The following is a 23,068-nucleotide window of genomic DNA, read 5'->3' as shown; positions in this document are numbered from 1 at the left end:
GGCTATGCTAATCCAAGGGAACAACCTTTAGTTTGAAAGATTCTTTTGCAGGAAGTAAAATTTGAGAGATTTACAATGACATAACGACCAACAGGTACTTACTACAAGATGGGAAGGACCAACATAACTAAAACCGCGGCTGCGACTCTGGTGAACACTCTTGAAGATCCAGGTTGCAACCTCGGGGAATTTCCTGTATCAATCATCACAGGGAACTCACAAAGTTCATCAGATGGATCTTCATCTGTGATCAAACCCAACCCCAAGAAATCGCAGTCCCAGGTTTTCTGATCGTGCATCTGATAATACATGTTAAAGGCATATGAAGCATTGCCTATAGCAGTAAGATGGTTACAAGAGGATCCATACCCAAGTGCTGTGCAATCAGATAAGCTACAAGCATAGTCGATATTATCAGGCAAGTCATCGAGGTTATATGCATTAGGGTCAAGAACACACCAAGTTTTTGGCAGATAGTTAACATCTTCCACAGGAACCAAAGGCTTGTCATTGCCTTTACCCGACAAGTCAAGCTCGTATTTCGGTCTCCCATCAAACCCAAAGATCCCCCAATGTCTCTCAAAAGTCCCCGGTGCTATACTCTTGGCGTCCTCATCGACAAGGCTGAAAAGGTAAACATCCATGATCACTCCTTTCCTCGCAGGCGTTCCATTTCCAGACATAGCATGCTTTACCATTCCCTGATTGAATCTCTTTGCACTCTTTAAATTAGCGTTCTTGTCTCCATCTGTAGGCCATCCGACTTCTCCCACGATGATCTTCATCCCCAAGAAGCTATATTTCTCCATAGCACAAATCAAAGTGTCGAGATTCGCATCAAACACATTAGTGTAGACCAAATTTCCATCTCTCAAAGATTTGTTAGTCCCATCAAAGAAGGCAAAGTCCAAAGGAAAGTAAGCATTTCCATAGAGACTAAGAAAAGGGTATATGTTAACCGTGAAAGGCGAATCATGTGAATACAAGAAATTGATTATCTCAATCGTTGCATCCCTTAGCTCAGGCCTAAAGTCTCCAGCTGATGGAACCGGGTTCGCTTCAGGAGAAAAATAGATGTCTGCGTTGAAAGGAACAGTGACTGTCACACCTTTCAAATCAGCTTCCTCTAAGGCTCGTTGGATGTTGATAAGAGCTGGTAAAGTGAACTCAACGTAAGTTCCATTATATGTCTGAAGAAAAGGCTCGTTTCCAACAGCTATGTACTTGATGTTGACTCCACCATTGTAAGAATAAGCAGTAACGTTTTCTTCAACCCACGAAGCTGCTACAGATGTATCTTGAGCCAATTCTTTAAGAAACCGGTTTGGTATTCCGATCATGACTTCGATCTGTGAGCCAATTAGAGCGTCTAAGATGTTTTGGTCGGCTTCAAACAGTTTCAGCTTAGTGAAACCATTGTCTTGTAGCATCTTCACTACCTTTTCTGGTGGAAGCTGGTGACTCGCCATTGTTCCCCAGTTAACTCCTACACTACTAGTGTTGCTTGAGGCAATGGAAACTTGTGAGATGATAAGAAATGAACAAAGAATAATCTGATGATAATAGAAGTGGTTTGTTGTCAACTTTGATCTCTCTTCTGCCATTTTTTTCTCTGTTGATGAGTCTTTTTTCTTCTTCTTTATGGAGTCTTTCTTAAGGGAGAAGATGAAATGTGATTGGATATTTGTGATTTGTCCTTAGTTCAGTTAAAGAAGCAGACACAACATGCAAAATAGCCATTGGCTTTGTTGTGTGAAAACACTTTGTGCATGCCTCTCTGATAATCCACATGGCATTATTGATTGACTCACAACAAATTCGTATTTGTTGTGTCAAACAAACACACACACATAAGTATTATTGAAACTTAATTAGTTGGCTCTGCACTCTAGAGTCTAGACATTTAGTGGTTTTGTTTTCTAATAATTAATACTCATTTCTTAATGAAGTTTTGTTATTCACAACTTTTATGTTTAAGAAACAATTGATAGTCATTTTTTAGAAATGAATTAGACAATATTCATTTTATAATGATGTTTAGGCTCCACGCACTACAACATAGGATTAGATAAGGCTAAAGTTACATACAACATAGATTAGCTAAGGCTAAAAGTCATAAAAACACAAATTATTCTAGCTTCTGGATCTATATCGTCATTCACTTGTCGACACTGCTTCCACTGCAAAACATCAATTGCTAAACATTAGTTAACTTGTTCATAAAACATTAACAGAACTACAAATCATGCCAAGAAGAACCGTGTGTGAACATAAATCAATCTAGAAACAACTCATATGTATAAAAAGAAACGGTGTCATATATATACCAAGAACATGATCAATCTAGTATTGAATCTAAAGCTTAACCACAGAAAAGCCTATTCAAATTACCCGTAGAGAGCTATTTCAACCAGCTTAAAATCTTCTTGAGTAAAAGAAGAGTCCGGCTTCAATCCTCGGGCTGCAGCAGCACACAGAATCTGACAGTTTTCAGCTGTGAGTTCCTTGTCTTTGTCAATTGCATGAAACTGGAAGCAATGTGCTCCAAGAGAGCCTCTGTGTAAAGGCTTGCAAACCAGATTTCCTTGGACATCTAGGCACCATCTGTCTTTGTTCATTCCATCGACAACCATTGCGTTCTCCCAACATTTCTCCTTTTCATCCTGTGGGAAATCGTCTCCGCCACTGAGTAGTAGCTGCTAGGATTCAAGCTAAGTTATACACAACGCTAAGAAAGGTCAAGGCAGCCGCAAATCTAAATAAGTTAAAACACAAAACTGGGAATGACAGAGAGCTATGTCAAAGCTTATGGGTCATGCTATAATATGGTATCTCATAAGCTATAATCTATACTAGTATAATCGTAGCACTTTTTGTGACGGATGGGTAAAAAAGCTTTCGGGTATATCGGATATCCGATCCATTTTAAAAATTCATTCACAAAAAATTTGTTGGGTCGGGTTATATTTAACTCAACTCATACACCGGATATTCCATATTTAATAATTTAGATTTTTAGAAGATTTGATTAAGATTTATAATTATGATTCTCCTATCATCTTTGTTTGATTTGTTTTTAACTGTTTTCAATCATCATATAATACATAAAGTAAAAAAAAAAATCAATTTTTTTCTGCATATACTGTGATTCGAAATTTTAAAAAACGGACATATATTATCCAATTGACGAAAATGTGTGTTCAACGTTCTACATCGATTAAAATATTTAGACAATGATTCAGAATCATATCATAAATAAGAACATTAATAAAATAAATAAGTTTTTTGGCGGGATGGGTTTGGCGGGACGGGTTTTTGAATCAACAATAATAAAATTAAAATATCATTAATCCGCCGCTTCAATACGGATTTAATCCTTATTTTTTTTAATACAAATCACAGGACGGGTTAAGAAATTACGGAACGGGTTATATTTCGGAAATGATTTATATTGCGGACGAATTTGAATCAATATTTATATGCCGCTTTAATACGGGTTAAATCCTGAGTTTATTAATAATTATCTCGTGGACTCGTGGTATACCGTTACTTAATAACAATTGTAAACTATAATATAAATAAATATGTTATAAGGAGATACAATTTACAAAATATTTTTATACTAACTTTAAAATTAAATCATCCCGCGGTGTACCGCGGGTTAAAATCTAGTATGACTTACAAGAATAACAAAACTAAAAGATAACCTGAAACTGGACTCCTAATCACACTAGTTGTGACTATATGAATAACAACAAGCTTTGTTTCTGAATTCTCATTAACATACAACAATTATTTCTGAATTCTAACACTTGCAAGAGAGAGAATTCACATGATTTCGTCGAACAAAAAAAGGAAGCAATTACACAGTATCAGATAACAAATGTCAAACAAAAAAGAAAAGAAAGCAATAGCCTTTATAATGATTCTCAAGAGTCTTTGTTTCCCAATATCTGGAGCAAAACACATAAAAGAAGTGCAAATTATAAGGAAGAACACTAAAAAAACATATGATCAATGCTCTGTTCTGTGTGTAAGTAAGTGATGATGATAAGTCTTTTAAGTAAGAAAAATGGTTTTTCAAAGAAAGACGTCAAAAGCAGCAGTCACTCACAAGAAAAGAAATCTTTTTAGCTTTTTTCATGGGGTTTAGAGGGCTTACCTCGTTGGAATCTCACGGGGTTTGAATCATCTGCAGATTGTGTAGTCTGTTTGATTGTCATTGAAAGCAGCGAGTTCTTTGTTTCCCGATTTCTCAAAGAGCTGCTAGTGAAACAATGAAGAAGAAGAACACAGCAACAAGACAAGACAAGGGAACTTTTATTTTATCCGGGTCGGGTATTGCCTGAAACCCGGTCCGTTTATACTTTATAGTTACAATCAAGCCCGTTTAATACATAGAGATTGGCCCAAACAATTAGAAATTCATTTCTGTCTAAAAATAGTTTGTGAAATTCGAAAAATGATTTATTAAAAAGTGCTAAAACTGATTTTTTTTTTTTTTTTTTGTTTTTTTGTTGTTGTTGTTGTCATCAACATTAGAGGACTGTGAAATTGTGAATTGCAGCATATCGTCGTCTTCTGGCGGGAAAAGAAGCCCTAGAAAAAAGGTGACAGGTGAAGAAAAGCTTTTCTTCTTCATCTTCTTCTACTTCAGAGTGACTGTGAGAGAGATGCATTGGATTGCTACCAGAAACGCCGTCGTTTCATTCCCCAAATGGCGATTCCTCTTCCGCTCCTCATATCGCACTTACTCTTCCCTCAAACCCTCCTCCCCAATTCTACTGTAATCCCTTCGTTTCCTTTCTACAAGCTTTTCTCATGCGTGCGTCGCTATGTATCTCCACTCTCCAATATAGAGCAAGTTTTGATTTTGTATCTATAAAAATTCCAGTAATTTTTGAATACTCAACTTTGTTTTTTTTTTCCCTGGTTATGTGATTGGGGACAAGATTAGTTCAAATTTCTCTTCCTTTTCTTGTAATTTCATACAAACTTTCTCTGATTTTATTGGCTTTAGACCTCAAATTTCCTTGATTAGTGTGTTTAGTTCTTGTTAGTTCTTCCTCATTGGACTTTTTTTCTTATTTATTTAGGTTCTCCATAGAAATCTGTTTTAATATGATTTACTGTATTGACAGTAATAGAAGGTACTCTGAGGGAATATACTGTCTCAGAGATCGAAAGTCTTTAAAAGGAATCACAACGGCTTCTAAGAAAGTCAAGACGTCAAGTGATGTTCTCACTGACAAAGATCTCTCTCATTTGGTTTGGTGGAAGGAGGTAAAGCTTGTTTTTTCATTCTGTTAAGACTTTTCAAGTCTTGAGATGGTCTTCTTGGATATTATTGGTATAACTGATATACTTATTTTTTTTATTCTGTGTCTACTCAGAGATTGCAGACATGTAAGAAACCATCTACTCTTCAGCTTATTGAAAGGCTTATGTACACCAATTTACTGGGTTTGGACCCTAGCTTGAGGAATGGAAGGTCAGTTCTCTTCTGAGACTATTAGAAGATTTTATCTCACTTTCTAGATGTCAGATTTTAATCATTTTTGAGCTTGGTTATGAAATGACAAGGAGCTAGTAATGTATATCATAGTATGACTCAACCTTCTTCCTTGACGGAGACTTATTGAGAATCAGAAAGATGTTTGGAGCCTCATATTTTAAGTTGTAAGGCTGTAGGAATCGAATCCATTAGTTCTCATTCCAGTTGTCCTATTGGTTTATGGTTACTTTGTGGTTTTCATTTATGCAATATTTTGAATTTTCTTCATTTCAGTTTAAAAGATGGAAACCTCAACTGGGAGATGTTGCAGTTTAAGTCAAGGTTTCCACGCGAAGTTTTGCTCTGCAGAGTATGTTGCTCTTTCTCATTCTCTTCGTAGTTAACTTTTTCTGCTTTTCTAATCCCATGCGTTTTTTGATACTTGTTACGTCCAATTAGTAGAATGATGGCATTTAATGTCTCATCTTAGAAGAATTTTGCTGCATTTGTTTTTTTTTCCAGGTGGGAGACTTTTATGAGGCTATTGGAATAGATGCTTGTATACTCGTTGAATATGCTGGTCTAAATCCTTTTGGTGGTCTTCGATCAGATAGTGTTCCAAAGGCTGGCTGCCCAGTTGTGGTACACAATCCTTTTTGAATTCAAGCATACTCCATTAAGGACATTGATGTGATTCAAGATAATTTGTTCTTCCAATAAAATAAACTAATTAGTCTCTGGTATTGTCTTGAAAAAAAACTGGTTATGAAGAGGACAGCCAAATGTTCTGAAGGGCAAATAAAGACAGAACATCTCCGTTTCTTAATATTTGCCTTCAGTAAAGTATAATCTGTTTGTTTCTATTTAGTCTCTGAAAGTTGTAGTTGGCAAGTTATATAAATAGCTGCTTTAGTTGCCGTTGCGTTTTACATGAAATCAAGTTGTGGTGCGTTTTGCTGGATACCAAACTTATTTTCTGCTACAATTTATCATTCTTACTCTTCCCTTTAGACCTTTGTTCTCTACAACTATTTTTTCCTTCCCACAAATTCTTGCTCTCAATCCAGTTTATAATTTTTCTTTCTTTCTGCAGAATCTTCGACAGACTTTGGATGACCTGACACGCAACGGTTATTCAGTGGTGAGTTGTAAAAGAAAATCAGTTACCATATTTTTGTGTCCCTTGAGCATGTTGAATAATTCTACATGATAATATGACTATTTCTGCGTTTTTTGTTCGTGACTGTAGTGCATTGTGGAGGAAGTTCAGGGGCCAACACAAGCGCGTTCTCGTAAAGGTCGATTTATTTCAGGGTATAATAAGTTACAATCCCTAACTTTCTGATTTCGCAAGCAGCAATATGCATTGTCCTATTTTCTAGGAAAGCACGTTGAAACTTTTCTTTCCTTGATATTTATCTTTCTGACATGTACGCTTGTATGTATATAGGCATGCACATCCAGGAAGTCCTTATGTATATGGGCTTGTTGGTGTTGACCACGATCTTGACTTTCCTGAACCTATGCCTGTTGTTGGTAAGTATTTCTTATGGTATGTTGTTAGTCAGTGAAATATTATTTTACGCCGTAATTACAACCTATTCAAGATTTCAAGTCTTCATTTTTTGTATGTAAGTATTACATGACTTGATTTTTTCTGTAAGTACAGGGATATCTCGTTCAGCAAGGGGGTATTGCATGATATCTATTTTCGAGACTATGAAAGCATATTCGCTAGATGATGGTCTAACAGAAGAAGCCTTGGTTACTAAGCTCCGCACCCGTCGCTGTCATCATCTATTCTTACATGCATCGTTGAGGCACAATGCATCAGGTTTTGTATACAATCTCTACATTGTATTAGCACCTCTGAACTGTGAAGATAATGCCAAATGTGGACAGTGTGCAATTTTAACATCACATGAACATAAGTACGCCCAGGTGGCAGCATATGATCTAGCAGTCTATTTAAAGTGTCAGGAGACTGTTAGAAGCAAAATACTATTCATGATTTTTCAACTTAATTAGCTTTTGAGCTTTATTGTCTTTTACGATAACAATTCTTGAAAATTATGGTATGCAGGGACGTGCCGCTGGGGAGAGTTTGGGGAAGGGGGTCTTCTCTGGGGAGAATGCAGTGGCAGGAATTTTGAATGGTTTGAAGGAGATACCCTTTCTGAGCTCTTATCAAGGGTCATGACTACAAACTTTGGCTGCTGTAAAATTTGCATTTTGCTTGTGACATTTCAGTTTTGTGAAAAATCAAATATTTACTTCTTTTTTTCTCACAGGTCAAAGATGTTTATGGTCTTGATGATGAAGTTTCCTTTAGAAATGTCAATGTACCTTCAAAAAACCGGCCACGTCCTTTGCATCTTGGAACGGCTACACAAATTGGTTGGCATAGTTCTTCTTGGTGAATAGTTGTAGGAAGTTTAGGAGTTTTGGAATGGTAAAGCATGCTAATACATATAATGTGGTACTGCAGGTGCCTTGTTTGTTGAAGGTGTTACTTCCATCTACGTGCAGTGGTCTGCCTTCTTTGTAAGCAATTTTTAAGAAATAGAAAGGAAAGTTGGTTATATTCTTCGAAGCATCATCTTAGCTTAGGGTAGAAAATCTGATATCTTTAAAGAAAATTGGTACCTCCTTTGATGCCTTTATCCTCTCAGGTATGTCCGAGATCTTCTTCTAAATCCTCCTGCTTATGACATTGCTCTGAAAATTCAAGGTAATTTGACCAATGTGGAAAATTTTCTTAGTTTATTCCCTTGTAGATTTCTTTATGATTTAGGGCTACTCATTCAGCCTGCAAATTCATTGTTATTTGCAGAAACGTGCAAGCTCATGAGCATAGTAACTTGCTCAATTCCGGAGTTTACCTGCCTCTCGTCTGCTAAGGTTTTTAGTCACTTGCTAAGAATTACCTTGCTCATTGTGATCTTTTGTGACTATAGCAGCATATGCAAAACTTCCGGGTTACCAGCTATCAGTTACTGACTCTAAGAAATGCATGGTCAGTTTGTAACTTCTATATACACCTTTTTGCAGCTTGTGAAGCTTCTAGAGCAACGTGAAGCCAACTACATTGAGTTCTGCCGAATAAAAAATGTTCTTGATGAAGTATTACATATGTATAAACATGCTGAGCTTGTGGAAATCCTGAAATTATTGATGGATCCTACCTGGGTGGCTACTGGTTTGAAGATTGACTTTGAAACTTTTGTAAGTTTATGCATCTAAGCACGACTTAGAGATTATATTTGCATGTTTGTTTTGTTATGTTTTCCTTGATGATCAGTACCTACCTATCCCTTGACACAAGCTCAAGAAGAAGCATTTCAGTTGAATGCAATTTTTTTTCTAATCTATCTAGTTATATGAAATTCTGGGTTCTGCAGCTGATGAGTATGTGTATAAGTTCAAGTTTTTGTTTCCTTGCCAGGTCAACGAATGTCATTGGGCTTCTGATACAATTGGTGAAATGATATCTCTAGATGACAATGAAAGTCATCAGAATGTTAGTAAATGCGCTAATGTTCCGAATGAGTTCTTTTATGATATGGAGTCTTCATGGCGTGGTCGCGTAAAGGGAATTCATATAGAGAAGGAAATCACTCAAGTGGAAAAATCAGCTGAGGCTTTATCTTTAGCTGTAAGTAATCGAGAATTGAAGCTTATTTCTATAGGTGATAATAGATGGTCCTGTATGTGGTATTGTTTTTACTTCAATACAATGGTACTGGTGATCTTGTCTTACTCATAAGAAACAAAACATTCGTGTGTAGGTAGCTGAGGATTTCCTCCCTATTATATCAAGAATTAAGGCCACCACTGCTTCACTTGGTGGCCCGAAGGGCGAAATTGCATATGCAAGAGAGCATGAGTCTGTTTGGTTCAAGGGGAAACGGTTTACACCATCTATCTGGGCTGGTACTGCAGGGGAAGACCAAATTAAACAGCTGAAACCTGCTTTCGACTCGAAAGGAAAAAAGGTTGGAGAAGAATGGTTTACAACCCCAAAGGTGGAAGCTGCTTTAGTCAGGTTGTTTCCCTATTTTAATGAACATCCCATTAGATATTTTATTCAATAATATACTGGGTAGATATTGATGTCATATTATGCTTTTGTTGCAGATACCATGAAGCTAGTGAGAATGCAAAAACTCGGGTGTTGGAACTGTTGCGCGAGTTATCTGTTAAATTGCAAACAAAAATAAATGTTCTTGTCTTTGCATCTATGCTTCTGGTCATTTCAAAAGCATTATTTGCTCATGCTTGGTAAGTTTGCTCTTAATCAATCCCCACTAAGAAATTTCTGTATTTTTAATTTTAAGTACTGTGCACAACTGCAGTGAAGGGAGAAGGCGAAAGTGGGTTTTTCCAACGCTTGTCAGATTCAGTACAGATGAGGTAACTATGCTTGCTAGTTGTTGAAGTTTGTAGACAGATACATGCAATTTCTAAGACATTACGAAACATGCTGGGCTGTCTTATTCTTATACCTCATGTTTTTTCTCACCTATTTTGATATATTTTAATATAGGGCGCAAAACCATTAGATGGTGCCAGTCGAATGAAGCTGACAGGCCTATCACCTTATTGGTTTGATGTATCTTCTGGAACTGCTGTTCACAATACCGTTGACATGCAATCACTGTTTCTTCTAACTGGACCTAATGGTGGTGGTAAATCAAGTTTGCTCAGATCGATTTGCGCAGCTGCTCTACTTGGAATTTCTGGTTTAATGGTTCCAGCTGAATCAGCTTCTATCCCTCACTTTGATTCCATCATGCTTCACATGAAATCCTATGACAGCCCTGTAGACGGAAAAAGTTCTTTCCAGGTATATATATAAGCATACAAATCTAGAATTCACCAAACTGATTTTTTTTTTTTCAATTGTTATGTTTGATATCCTCTCAACTGGTTCTGTGCCATCAGGTAGAAATGTCGGAAATACGATCTATCGTAAGCCAGGCTACTTCAAGAAGCCTAGTGCTTATAGACGAGATATGCCGAGGGACAGAGACAGCAAAAGGCACCTGTATCGCTGGTAGTGTGGTAGAGAGTCTTGACACAAGTGGTTGTTTGGGTATTGTATCTACTCATCTCCATGGAATCTTCAGTTTACCTCTTGCTGCCAAAAACATCACATATAAAGCAATGGGAGCCGAAAATGTCGAAGGGCAAACGAAGCCAACTTGGAAATTGACAGATGGAGTCTGCAGAGAGAGTCTTGCGTTTGAAACAGCTAAGAGAGAAGGTGTTCCCGAGACAATCATCCAAAGAGCCGAAGCTCTTTACCTCTCGGTCTATGCAAAAGACGCATCATCTGGAGTTGTCAAACCCGACAAAATCGTAACTTCATCCAACAATGACCAGCAGATCCGCAAACCAGTCAGTTCTGAGAGAAGTTTGGAGAAGGACTTGGCAAAAGCTATCATTAAAATCTGTGGAAAAAAGATGATTGAGCCTGAAGCATTAGAATGTCTTTCAATCGGTGCTCGAGAGCTTCCACCTCCATCTACAGTTGGTTCTTCATGCGTGTATGTGATGCGTAGACCCGATAAGAGATTGTACATTGGACAGGTACATACTTACCATATCAATATTATAAAACCTCCCTTAGAATAGACAGAAAAACCAAAGATTTGATTCTGAGGATTCTACTTATGAAACTGCAGACGGATGATCTTGAAGGAAGAATACGTTCGCATCGAGCAAAGGAAGGACTGCAAGGGTCAAGTTTTTTATACCTTATGGTGCAAGGTAAGAGCATGGCTTGTCAGCTAGAGACTCTTCTGATTAACCAACTCCATGAACAAGGCTACTCTCTGGCTAATCTAGCGGATGGAAAGCACCGGAATTTCGGAACGTCCTCAAGCTTGAGTGCATCAGATGTAGTCAGTATCTCATAGTTTGAAACATTAGCTATGTTTGTAATTGATCATCTCTCTTTTCACAATTGCACCAGTTAGTCCACTAGAACTAGAGTAGATTACTACTAAGCATGCATGCCGTTTTTCTTTTTGAGATTTTGTTAAACGGCACGCAGTTCAGGCAATCGGATGCAGCAATTACCAATTTTGGGTCAGTCGGTGTAATTGTCGTCACATTAATGTAATTGGAGAACATTAATTTTTAACAAAACTCAGCACTAATGTCATGTATTAAACCCATAATATGACAATATATAGTAACCGGACATTGGACCAGCCTTATTGATGGTTTAACTCCAATTGTAAGTTAACCGGATTCAGAACAGACGTGGTTATCTCCGATATTAAAAAGGAAAATTTACGTAAAACTACGTCGTTTTAGTTTATTCTCATCCTCCATCTTCTTCTTCCCCAGAATCGAATTTTGAGATCTCCTCCGATCGATTTTGATCTCCAACACTCTCTGCTTCGTCAAATACGGTGTCCACAGAGATCCGATTTCGTTCTCTCTCTTTCTCCACTGTTCTCCAATGTAAGTTTTGTGTCTGTAGTGTTTCAAATTGTTCTAAAAATCTTCAGTTTTATGATTTATATATAGTTTGCAGTTGAGACATGGATGAGGTTGTTGTTGAAGTGGAGAAGACGAAGAGAGAATGGGAAGAAGCGTACGAGAAGACGATCGAACATATCATGGCGATTCAAGAGTACGGTAAATCAAGGAGAGGAGAAGAGAAGATTTCGCTGCAGAGGCTCAACGGATTGGCTCAGGATGGTCTCTCTCTTCTCAATTCTCTACAATTCAATTTGGATCTTCTCGCGCCTCAGCTTCCTTCAGATGATCAGGTGCAATCTACTCAGTCACTGCTTGAAACCTGGAAGAATCAATATCACAGGTATTGTTTGATTCAAATCATAAGTTTGTGGAATCTACAACATTCCAGAAGTAGAAGAAAGGAACGTTGCATTTGTACAACGATGATCGTCTTTAGGCAGTTGAGAGTAATGCAATCTATAGGACAAATGATGTGATATAGTGGGCGTTTAACCTTGGCTTAGGGGTACTTGAGTCATCGTTGATCCTGTTTTCAATGCTATATGAGTGTTTTAAAGTATTTCCTTGAGCTTGAGTTTGATCTCCATTACTTAGAATTCTGGTACAGCGAGAGAGTTAGTGTATGAGTTCAGGGAAAGATAAATGGGTGAAAACTAATTTGAGTTTTGTCATTGTGTTTGTGGTCAGTTTGAGGGTAAACCTGAGAAGTGCTAATTTGCAAGCTAAGGATAACATGAGGAAAGCAGCTCAAGAAGAGGTAAAGTCTCATGGCTTAAGCATTCTCTCTCTGCCGCTGTTTTTACCAGCCATCTCCTTTGAAATTTTTGTATAAAGAGAGGCTTACAATGATTGTAGAGAGAGCTTCTCCTTGGTGGTGGAACAGAGTCTACAGTTCTCAGACGTAAACGGCAGTATGTACTTCTTGGAAACTCTGCTATATCTATCCTACAAAACCCAGCCTTTCAATTGCGTTTCCTGTTGAAAGTGTTTAACTTGTATTATGCTTTTGTTTATTGGTAAATGAATCATGCACCGAAAAGAGTTCAGTGTTACTTTCCAGTGAATCTAACATTTTTGGTTGTTTGTAGAGCAAATGCTGGCGTGACATCGGATGCTGAAAGCATAACTGAAAGTCTCAGGCGTTCACGGCAGCTGATGGTTCAGGTCAGAAATGAAGGGATTGTGCATTTACACCTTCTTTGCATTTTCGGCTTCTTAATTTATAAACAAAAGTTGAATTGTCTGATCAAAATAGTCTCTCTTGACTTGTTGGATTACAGGAGGTCGAAAGAAGTACAAACACTCTCGTGGCTTTTGGTATGTCATTCATAGTATGCCAGATAATTAAGTGCTTAGTGAAAACAGGTTAAAACACAAAACTGACTTATTATTATCCATGTTAACATTTGTAGATGAATCTACTGGAGTACTTAAAAAAGCCGAGAGTGAATACAAAGGTCATAGGTCTCTGTTGTCGAGGACCCGTAATCTACTTTCGACAATGCAGCGTCAAGATGTAATTGACAGGTATTTGAAAAGAGAATAGACTCTGTTTAATCAAATCATTCTTCAGGTGAATAATAATAATAATAACTAACTCTTGTTTCCGGTGGCACTGTCAACAGGATAATCCTCATAGTTGGATTTTCTCTCTTTGTCTTTGCTGTTGTTTACGTTGTTTCAAAGCGCATCGGAATTCTCAAACTGCAAAGAATGGCCACTGCTGCTATTAAAGCTCAATTAGCTGGAAAAGGAGCAAATGGTGTAGGAGATGATGTTATGCCTCTCGGACAACAGTTTGATGGCAATACAGTTCCAACTGTTAACATTCCTCTACAACAACGCATGCACGATGAACTCTGAAGCTCATTAGATGCTTGTAACATTGTTCATGAATCTATATATATATTACAAGTTGATGTTGTTACCTAGGAATGCTCTATATATTACCACATGTTTCAAGGACAATTGAAATTGAAGTTTCTTTGAAATATCACAAATAATTGTTTGAAAAATTGAATCCGTATATCATTGACTAGGAAATATATCTTTTCTAAAATTAGGAAATGATGCATGCATGAAGGTGCAACTTTTCAAATGTAATATTATAAAGTAAAGATTAGATAATAAATTTGTAGAAAGAAAGGAACACTCTAGAAGAAATATGTGCATATCAAGGAGCCGTTATGTTAATATGTAGGTTCTAGTGATCATCTAATCTTTATTTTGTAATATGAGATTTGGAATATTGAGTGTACCACTTCTAGAACTATTTAATCACACTAATACACTATATAAAATTTGAAAATTTAATGTTTATAAAAAAAGAAGTTATCCACATAATTTTTGACAACCACTATAGTGATTACGAAAAGAGAAATGATCTCATATAACCCCAAATCAAGTTTTTGGGACAAAAATAGCATTCAAAAGTTTATTGGACAAAAATAAAACTCTTTCCTTCTTTTGATTTTTAAAATTTAATAATTGAGAAAATCAATAAAAAATCTCTATAAATAGAAAGACAAGTTTTTTTCTTGATCATCATACAATTGCTTCTTTTGACATTCGATTCCAAATAAAAATGAAATGGATTTTATATGGTGGGACGGATTTGGGTCGATATTAATACGGAAAGGTATACAACGGATAAAATCCTAGAATTAAAAATAAAAATATAATTATATAATTTTAAACACTAAACAAACCAAACAATATTAATAAAACAAATATAACTTAAAATTTAAAGTTTTTAGTTTAAAAATCTACCTACAATGTACCACGGAGTAAAATTTTTATATACAAAATAAAATCTAATGAATTATAAATTATTATATAAAATACTTAAAGTACGATTTTGTCCCGCGGTACACCGCGGGTTAAATCCTAGTCAAATACATTATAAATGTTTAGGCCTAGCAAAAATAGAGGATCATGATCAACTTCTTTTAAGTGTATATATATAATGGGAGAGTCTTCTCTCCATCTAGCATATCCAATATCCACCTAAGCATCTACCTAAGCATTTACCTAAGCATCTATTTAAGAAACATTATTTATTTTACATTAAAATACACTTTAATTCTTTAAATATTTATTTAGTGCATATTTATGTTACTTATAATTAATAAAAAAATAAATAAATAAAAAACGAATTATGTAAAATAAATGAGATGTTAAAGTAATAAAAAAAAACTGAAAAAATATTATTAGTAGTAATAATATACTTCCACTTTTGATAGATAAAAATTAAAAATGATCATACTTCAAATCTTTAAATATTTAGAGTTTTATCTATATATATAATGGGAGAATCTTCTCTCCATCTATCTTATCCACCTAAGCATCTATCTAAGCATCTACCTAAGCATCCATTTAAGCAACATTATTTATTTTACATTAAAATACACTTTAAACATTTATTTAGTGCATATTTATGTTACTTATAATTAATAGAAATTTTAAATAAAAAAAAAAAGAATTATGTAAAATAAATGATTTATTAAAATAATTAAAAAACTATAAAAATATTATTAGTAGTAATAATATACTTCCACTTTTAATGAAATAAAAATTAAAAATGACCATACTTCAAAATTTTAAATATTTTGAGTTTTACAATGGAAGTAAATTTTAAATACAAGGTAGAATAAAAATAAATTTATGTAATTCTGTATATAAATTTTTTTTAAAAAACATAAAATTTAAAGTGAAACATTAGTTGCTAAGAACAATCTACTACATATTTTTATTTATTATTAAATTTTCACTTCAAGAAAAATAAAAGATTACTAAACTCAACTTAAATTTAAAATTTAAGACGAAGGTATTGTAAGAGTCACACTTTATCTTGTGAAATTATAAAAAAAATTCTTGAAAATTTTGAAACATTATCATCCATCTTTAAAAAAAATAAAAAAATAATCAATGATCATATTATTCATGAGTTCTACACAAAATATACAGAAAATGAAATGTAAGCCATTAGAAAAAGTATATGTAATTTGTATAGCATATTCTCAATTGAAACTACAAATTTATAACTTGATCAAAAAGCAAAACAAGATTGATATTTCATCAAATGCTTTTGACCCAAAAATTTGAGTATTGAAGATAGTAATTAAGGAGAAAATAATTAATGATATGTCTTGAAAATCAATTCATAGTCCAATCAATATATATAATATGTGAGTCAATAGAAGGTGAAAAGAAAGTAGATGTCGAGAATCAACGAGTTCATCATAGAAGATAACGAAAGAATTGGTAGTTAAAAGTGTTTGAAAATAAATTTCTAAAACTTAGAAATAATGCACATGACTAAGGTTAAATTCTTTGAGATCTCATTCATTGTGTGAAATGAATGAGTTTTTGGAAAAATACATGACATACATTATTAAACAGATTATTAGATTCAAAATTGGGTTTAACCGTTTGGTGGTGTAATGATGAAAAGTTAGATAAAATAGGCACATTGATGACTTCGTCGAGAATTCTCTTATGGCAGAATGCACTTGCTTCAATGGGTAAAACATGATCGATAAAGTTGTTATAGCAACATGATATTATAGATGTATCTTTACACTAAATAATGTTCATGAAACTGAGTATATTCAAATTTTATATGAAATGATGTTAAAATTTGAATTATTATATTATGCTCAAATATTTATCTTTTAAATTTAAATGATTATATTTTATGATCAAAATTTTTTTTAATACAAAATAATTTTAAATTAAAATTCCACGCAACGCGCGGACACAAAATCTAGTAATTATAATTGGAGTAGATGACGTACGGACACACATGTTACAAAAATTAAAAGTCTCGTGTAGATGAAAACTGCCCCATATAACGTGTCTTTAATTATTATTTAGACATAATAAGACGATGCTTTGTGATATATTCGTAGAAATAAATATCTTAAAAGTCGAAAGATGGTGCTATACTAATCTACTAGATTTTAATCTACTGTTTTCGTTTTCGTGTTTTCGTTTTTCTCCCATTTGGCTCTTAACGTTTTTATTTTTGTTTGGAATTGTAGTGTGGATTCATTGTTTACATCACTTCAATTCTCCGAATTCATGAAACCAGAACTTATTTCCACTTTGAAGAGTGGTTGCTTGGTAGACATGTTGTTTCAATCTTCCAAGATTGATCCATTTCTTCAAAAGGTGGTTCATGAGTTTTCCTTTGATGAGCTTGAGGTAAGCTTGTTTTGCCTTTCCTTTCTCTTTGTTTAAAGAACTTAATATCAACTTTCAACTCCTCTTTTGTTTCTTTTCAGCCATTATTATCCATGATAGCAAACCAAATCCTTGATCTTGCAAATAACCGTAATGGATTGAACAATGTGATGATCTTCTTGAACCTTGCAAGCCCTCAGATTTTGGTCTCCTGCATAATGGCTAATGATTGTTTGGATCACATAATTTTCGTAGCAATATATAATCATTTACCTCTTTTGTTCGTTATGCTAACCAAAGGTAGCATTCAATAAGTCTTTGAAAATTGCCGAAAACATAAGATAATTTATAAATTTGGGATTTTATTATATTTATTTTAAGGGAAAATCCCAGAAAAAACCTCCAAATTAAAAAATTTTCCCAACTAAAATCTCAAACTTTTTCCGTTCCCATATAAAACATCCAAATTGATTTTTTTTCCCAATTTAAACCTCCAACTTTTTATGTTTCCAAATAAAACCTCCAACTAATTAATTTTTTCTAAAAAACCCTTTAAGTCGTCAAATTTGTGCCTGATCAATGATTAACTAACGGTAAACAGCTTTTAACGACATGTTTTCCATTTATTTAGTTTTCAAAATTCACATGTGTTAGTTACAATAGAAAAGATGAAAATCTTAATTACGAACTCTATACATTTTTTCTAATTTTTAGGGTTCATATAAAATTTTGGAAACTAAATCAACGAAAAATAGATGTCGTCAACGAATATTAACTATTCCGAACCAAATTACCAGCAATCATTGGTCAACCATTGATCGGGCTCAAGTTTGACGACTTGAAAGTTTCTTTAGAGAAAATTAATTTGTTGGAGGTTTTAATTGGGAAAAGTTTTCAATTTGGAGGTTTTATATAAGAACGAAAAAAGTTGGAGGTTTGCTTGGGAAAATGTTTCAACTTGGAGATTTTTTCTGGGATTTTCCCTTATTTTAACTATTAAAGTCAAACAATAATTGAAATCAAAATTCTTAGACCTCTTATCATCAAGTCACTAACCAACTTAACATGTACTAGTAAGATTTGCTAGTATTATTTTTGACAATCAATTTCTTTACTCAATGCTAAAACAAACCTTTATAGCTCCAATTGATTTTTGTTTTTTTGCTTCGTACGTACCATGCACATATACACACACCCACATACATAAACCGTATATATATATATATATTATCTCAGTTTCCAATATCAGTCGCCGTTTTCCCTTGTACCTAACATTGTTAAAATTGCATATGACAATAATGGGTATATTGCCTCTTTATATTCATACATATGTCATCTTTCTTGAATTCTTTTGACATTTTAATGATACTCTTCTTTTTTGTAGTTGCCATTTGCTTCAGGTTCCGATAGCCTTCCATATACCAGAGGTTGAGGCAATGTTGGTCCAAAGGATTTCCAGTTTCTTTTTCCATTTTGCCACACACAAGTATGCGAATCATCTCGTAAAATCTGCCGCCTTGTAAAACACAGAGAGAGAGTTGAGAAGAAAGAAAACACAAAGCCTTCTTCTCCGTCTCTCCGTCGACGATGAACGGCTTCATCTACAGCGTCGATCTCTTAGATCTAATAGCTCGGGATGTGGATCCATACAGTTGAGCCTTGGACCGTCGATTACAATCAATCGACGGTCATGATTCACTCTGATCATCACAAGGCAATGCTTCATTGGGATTGAGGTAGTCTCTCTCTGTTTACTAACTAACTAACTGTCTCTTCGTTTATTCTCTGTCAGTTTCTAGCCTTTCTATTCTCAAACCCTAAAATCGCTTTCATGGCAGACTTGAACAACTACAAGGGAAAATTCGCAGAAGCTCTTCTTATTCCGGAGCATTCTCGTCGCTTATCTACACTCGTTACCTCAGCTACTGCTAAGGAGCTTGAGATGACCGTTTTGGAACTTAAGATGTTTAATCTCCATGCGATTGTTGGTCACGAGTTTGGATCCGAGTTCTTCAAGAATCTATCTTTAATAGTACTATACTAGTGTTGCTAGATGCAGTAGAAACAACTTGTGAAAAAAGAAAAAGAAAACAGAGAATAATCTCAAGAGGAAAGAAGCATTTTGTTAATATTGATCTCTCTTCGGCCATTTTTCTCTCTTGATAGAATATTTTTTTCTCTCTTTATGGGTTTGAAGATGAAATGATATCTTTGTGATTTGTTCACACAACATGTAAAATAGCCATTGGATTTGTTGTGGAAACACACGACACAAGTCTTAACTAGATGGCTCTAAGAAACAAGTTCAATGCTCTGTTCTATGGGTAAGTCTTAAGTAAGAAAATGGTTTTCAAAGAAGTCAAAAATCTAAATTATAGTCTGTGTAATTCGAAAAATGAGTTATTAAAAAGGGCTAAAATCCTAATTACCTTTAAACTATTGACAAAGAAGAGAACAATGTTTTCAATTTGTGAGGACTGTGAAATTGTGAATTGCATTGGATTGCGACGAGAAACGCCGTCGTTTCATTCCCCAAAATAGGCCTGCGAGTTCGGGTTGTCGGGTCGGGTCGGGTCGGGTCGGTTTATTCGGGTTTCGGGTTAATTGTGAAATTATAAATGTTGCCGAAGATAACCGAAATTGATTTCAGTTTGGTCGGTTCGGAAATCGGTTATTTCGGTTTTTCAAAATTTAACCAATTTAAACCGAAATGCAACCAAAATTATATCATTTAAATTTCTGATTTGTTTGTGTGTATTGGGAAATTAATAAAAGACGGTTCGACGGTAAACCCGGTTTAAATTAAACCAGAACTTGGAAATTGGAGAAAAATTTCCATGGCGATTGCTTCAACAGCCACCGTTCTCTTCTGCTGCGCCAAACCCAATTTCCGGCGAATTCCGTCTCAGAGCCGTTCATCTTCTCCTCTCACCACCTTAAACGAAAGTGGTATCCGGAGCTGCAGCTTAATCCATGACCCGATTACGCTGTCGGGTCTTATCGGAACCGGTTTGATGGCGGCTGCGTTCATCACGGCGGGACCAAATACTACAGCTATGGCGGCTGCGTTCATCACGGCGGGACCGGTTTCGGTTTTCGTCGGTAACCGATCGGAATACCCGAACCGAACCGACCGAATAGAAAACCGAAGTCCTAATTTCATCTATTCCGATCGGTATATCTCTCATACCCGAAGCATGCCGAATTTCGTTTCTTCGGGTTCGGTCGGGTCGGAAAATTCGGGTCGGGTTTTTATCCCAGGCCTACCCCAAATGGTGATTCCTCTTCCGCTCCTCATATCACACTTACTCTTCCCTCAAACCCTCCTCAACAATTCTACTGTAATCCTCTCCTTTGTATAATCTTCTAGATAACATGTTACCAAGTTTAGATTTTTGTATTTATGAATTCCTGTAATTTTGAATATTGAACTCAGTTTCTTTCTTGAATTAGAATCGAGGGCTCTTTGATTATGTCATTGGGGAATTGTACATGGTGTTTTTCTGTTATTACGAGCTCAATCTCCTTGAGTTTGGTGTTTGGACTTGTTAAGGTTGTTGGTCTAGTTCTTGACAGAATCTTGTCATGAAACTGTTTTAAGATGATGTTTTTGTGTTTCTTTGTTTTGTATTGACATTATAGAAGGTACTCTGAGGGGATATTCTATCTTAGAGATGGAATGTCTCTGAAAGGAATCACAACGGCTTCTAAGAAAGTCAAGACGTCAAGTGATGTTCTCACTGACAAAGATCTCTCTCATTTGGTTTGGTGGAAGGAGGTAAAGCTTGTTTTTCACATGGTCTTCTTGGATTACTATTGATGATACAACTTGACTGATGCACACAATCACAATATAGATATACTGATTTTTTATTCTGTGCCTTTTCAAGGATTGCAGACATGTCAGAAACCATCTACTCTTCAGCTTATTCAAAGGCATATGTACACTAATTTACTGGGTTTGGACCCCATCATGAGGAATGGAAGAAGAAGAATGCAAGATCGTCTAGGAAATCTTTGATTGGTTTGTTGATAATGTCTGCTGCAATGGGTTTTCCTCCTCTTTGACTTGGAACTCTATCAGACAGAAGGAAGACATTAAAAAATGGATTGCATCTATTTCGTTTAAAGGTGCTACTCCTCGTAATCCTTTTAACATGTGGATCAGTCACCATGACAGACTACCTACTAGGTCTAGACTTTTATCCTGGGTATGCAAGTGATGCAGACATCCAAGCCAAACCAAACCGGGAGCATACCAAACCAGCTGGTACATGTATCAAACTGATTATGGAGCATTTTGGAAGATTCTTGCCCAAATGGAGTCCCAATCAAGCACAAGGCCTAAGGTTAATTATTCACCAGCAAATTAACCCTAAGAAAACTAACTATGGTTCAAGAGAAATCAAAGATCAGCGAGCTGAATCACCATATTAGGAGGAATTTGACCGTTGCACTCTTATTCCCTTATCTAGGGTTTGTCCCAATAGGTTTACTTGGAAACGTTTTTAACGAGGCAACATCAAGTCATCCAGGAATCATTTACCAAGTAATTGATTCGATGATATTACAAGTACATATAGCTGATGTACTTGCCAACGAACCGGCTGAACTACTCGCTAATCTACCCGCTGCACTACTCGCTGACGAACAGGCTGAACCACTCGCTAATCTACCTGCTGCACTACTCGCTGAACTACCTGCTGATGTGCTGGACCAAATGAAGCCAAACAAGAAAATCTTCCTTGTTCTACACTTGGACGCGCCTCAAAGTTTTGTTTGGCGACCTGGATAGTTTCTAGATCACTTAGAGGATTCACTATACACTCTAAGATACACCACATCACACTTGATCAGGCAGATCAAGTCCAAGCTCCACTTACCTTATTTGGACCCGATTGCCATCAATTCACAATGGCTCTTTCCTTCTTTTCTTATGCGCTTCGGTGAGACTCTTGAGACCCTTCAGAAGCTTCCAAGACGTCACAACTTCTTCCCCAAGTTGATAAGATACAAGGCACAACTCACTTGCCTTATTTGAACAGATTATTCAATTAATGTCCAACGGCCATATTTCATTAAATGTTGTGATTTGTTTCTTGTTTTTGAGTAGTAGAATATTGTATATGAGCCTACATAAGCTCATTATTTCATTCTTTATAAAATCACCCTTGATCTTTTGAAGTAATAGAAATAGTTTCTCTTTTCACAAAGTTATTGAATTCTTTGTGTTGTTATTCTTTAGTTCTTATTGAGTGATTCATTAAGTACTATTGAAGACCTGCGGATTAAGCTTGTTGAGCGATTCAAAATTCTTATTCATACCATTGATTTAGTTCCAATCTTGTATCATCTGCTATCAGAGCTTCAAAAGCTCATATCCCCAAGGTTGTATATCTTCAACATATATCTTTTTTGATTTTTCAGTTTTATTATTTAATTTTTATAAATTTGAAAACCAAATAAATATGTTTGTTTCTTGCTTTTTATCGTTTATTTGCTTCAGCTTAAAAATAAAAAATAAAATAAAAGTAAAAAAAATTATTTTCTTTGTTTTACTATTTATTTGGGATAAAAAAAGACATAAAAATTGCCTTTTGTTGGTTTTAATTAAATTTCAAATTTTGTTTTATAAAATCAGAAAAGAAAATAAAAATTGTTTTTACATTATATTAATTTGAATTTTCGATTTTGTTTTTCAAAAAAAGTAAAAATATTTTGGTTTACTTATTTTTTTTGTTCTTGTCATATTTACTTATTTACTTTTGATACATCTTTATTTTGCTTTTGTGAGATTTTTCTTTCACGAAGACTAGAGCAGCTATAGAATCTATTGAGTTCTATTCAGAGAAAAAAATCCAAGGAGAAAAGTCCTACCAAGTCATGTCGGATGAG

The 23,068-nt window shown here is 35.2% G+C and overlaps 3 protein-coding genes and 1 long non-coding RNA gene across 6 annotated transcripts; 2 read left to right on the top strand and 2 right to left on the bottom strand.

The window, feature by feature from the left end:
• Positions 1–26: 26 nt before the first annotated feature.
• Positions 27–1,781, bottom strand: LOC9319585 (glucan endo-1,3-beta-glucosidase 8). The gene has a single exon (XM_002883472.2). It carries the CDS (start codon positions 1,602–1,604, stop codon positions 102–104), a length of 1,503 nt encoding a protein of 500 aa, XP_002883518.2. The 5' UTR covers positions 1,605–1,781; the 3' UTR covers positions 27–101.
• Positions 1,782–2,009: 228 nt separating this feature from the next.
• Positions 2,010–4,410, bottom strand: LOC9321707. Of its 2 annotated transcripts, none has more exons than XR_002333286.1 (3): positions 4,163–4,410; positions 2,392–2,711; positions 2,010–2,180 (listed from the first exon to the last, which is right to left on the bottom strand). It is a non-coding gene; the product is annotated as an uncharacterized LOC9321707 (long non-coding RNA). The 2 variants fall into 2 exon arrangements; XR_002333285.1 differs by having other exon boundaries at positions 2,392–2,696.
• Positions 4,411–4,564: 154 nt separating this feature from the next.
• On the top strand, positions 4,565–11,658 carry LOC9321706 (DNA mismatch repair protein MSH1, mitochondrial). Its single transcript, XM_021031742.1, is given in 22 exon segments — positions 4,565–4,786; positions 5,142–5,283; positions 5,394–5,491; positions 5,789–5,864; positions 6,017–6,136; positions 6,588–6,635; positions 6,744–6,808; positions 6,945–7,030; positions 7,164–7,328; positions 7,578–7,687; positions 7,786–7,935; positions 7,983–8,038; positions 8,167–8,225; positions 8,328–8,395; positions 8,546–8,719; positions 8,940–9,149; positions 9,283–9,539; positions 9,632–9,775; positions 9,850–9,907; positions 10,041–10,340; positions 10,439–11,086; positions 11,182–11,658. Coding segments are annotated over 22 exon segments (3,381 nt in total). The 5' UTR covers positions 4,565–4,673; the 3' UTR covers positions 11,416–11,658.
• A 163-nt stretch (positions 11,659–11,821) lies between these two features.
• LOC9321705 lies at positions 11,822–13,982 on the top strand. 2 transcript variants are annotated; one of them, XM_002885593.2, is made up of 8 exons: positions 11,822–11,968; positions 12,042–12,329; positions 12,677–12,746; positions 12,845–12,900; positions 13,078–13,153; positions 13,270–13,306; positions 13,402–13,516; positions 13,615–13,982. In XM_002885593.2, exons 2-8 carry the CDS (start codon positions 12,049–12,051, stop codon positions 13,850–13,852), a joined length of 873 nt encoding a protein of 290 aa, XP_002885639.1. In that variant the 5' UTR covers positions 11,822–11,968; positions 12,042–12,048; the 3' UTR covers positions 13,853–13,982. The 2 variants fall into 2 exon arrangements, with proteins under 2 accessions (XP_002885639.1, XP_020887400.1); XM_021031741.1 differs by having other exon boundaries at positions 12,035–12,329.
• Positions 13,983–23,068: the final 9,086 nt, after the last annotated feature.

Source organism: Arabidopsis lyrata, assembly GCF_000004255.2.
Source record: "Arabidopsis lyrata subsp. lyrata unplaced genomic scaffold ARALYscaffold_3, whole genome shotgun sequence".
Taxonomy (NCBI): domain Eukaryota; kingdom Viridiplantae; phylum Streptophyta; class Magnoliopsida; order Brassicales; family Brassicaceae; genus Arabidopsis; species Arabidopsis lyrata.
Note: the sequence above shows the minus strand (reverse complement) of the source record. Positions and strands in the feature narration are given on the sequence as shown.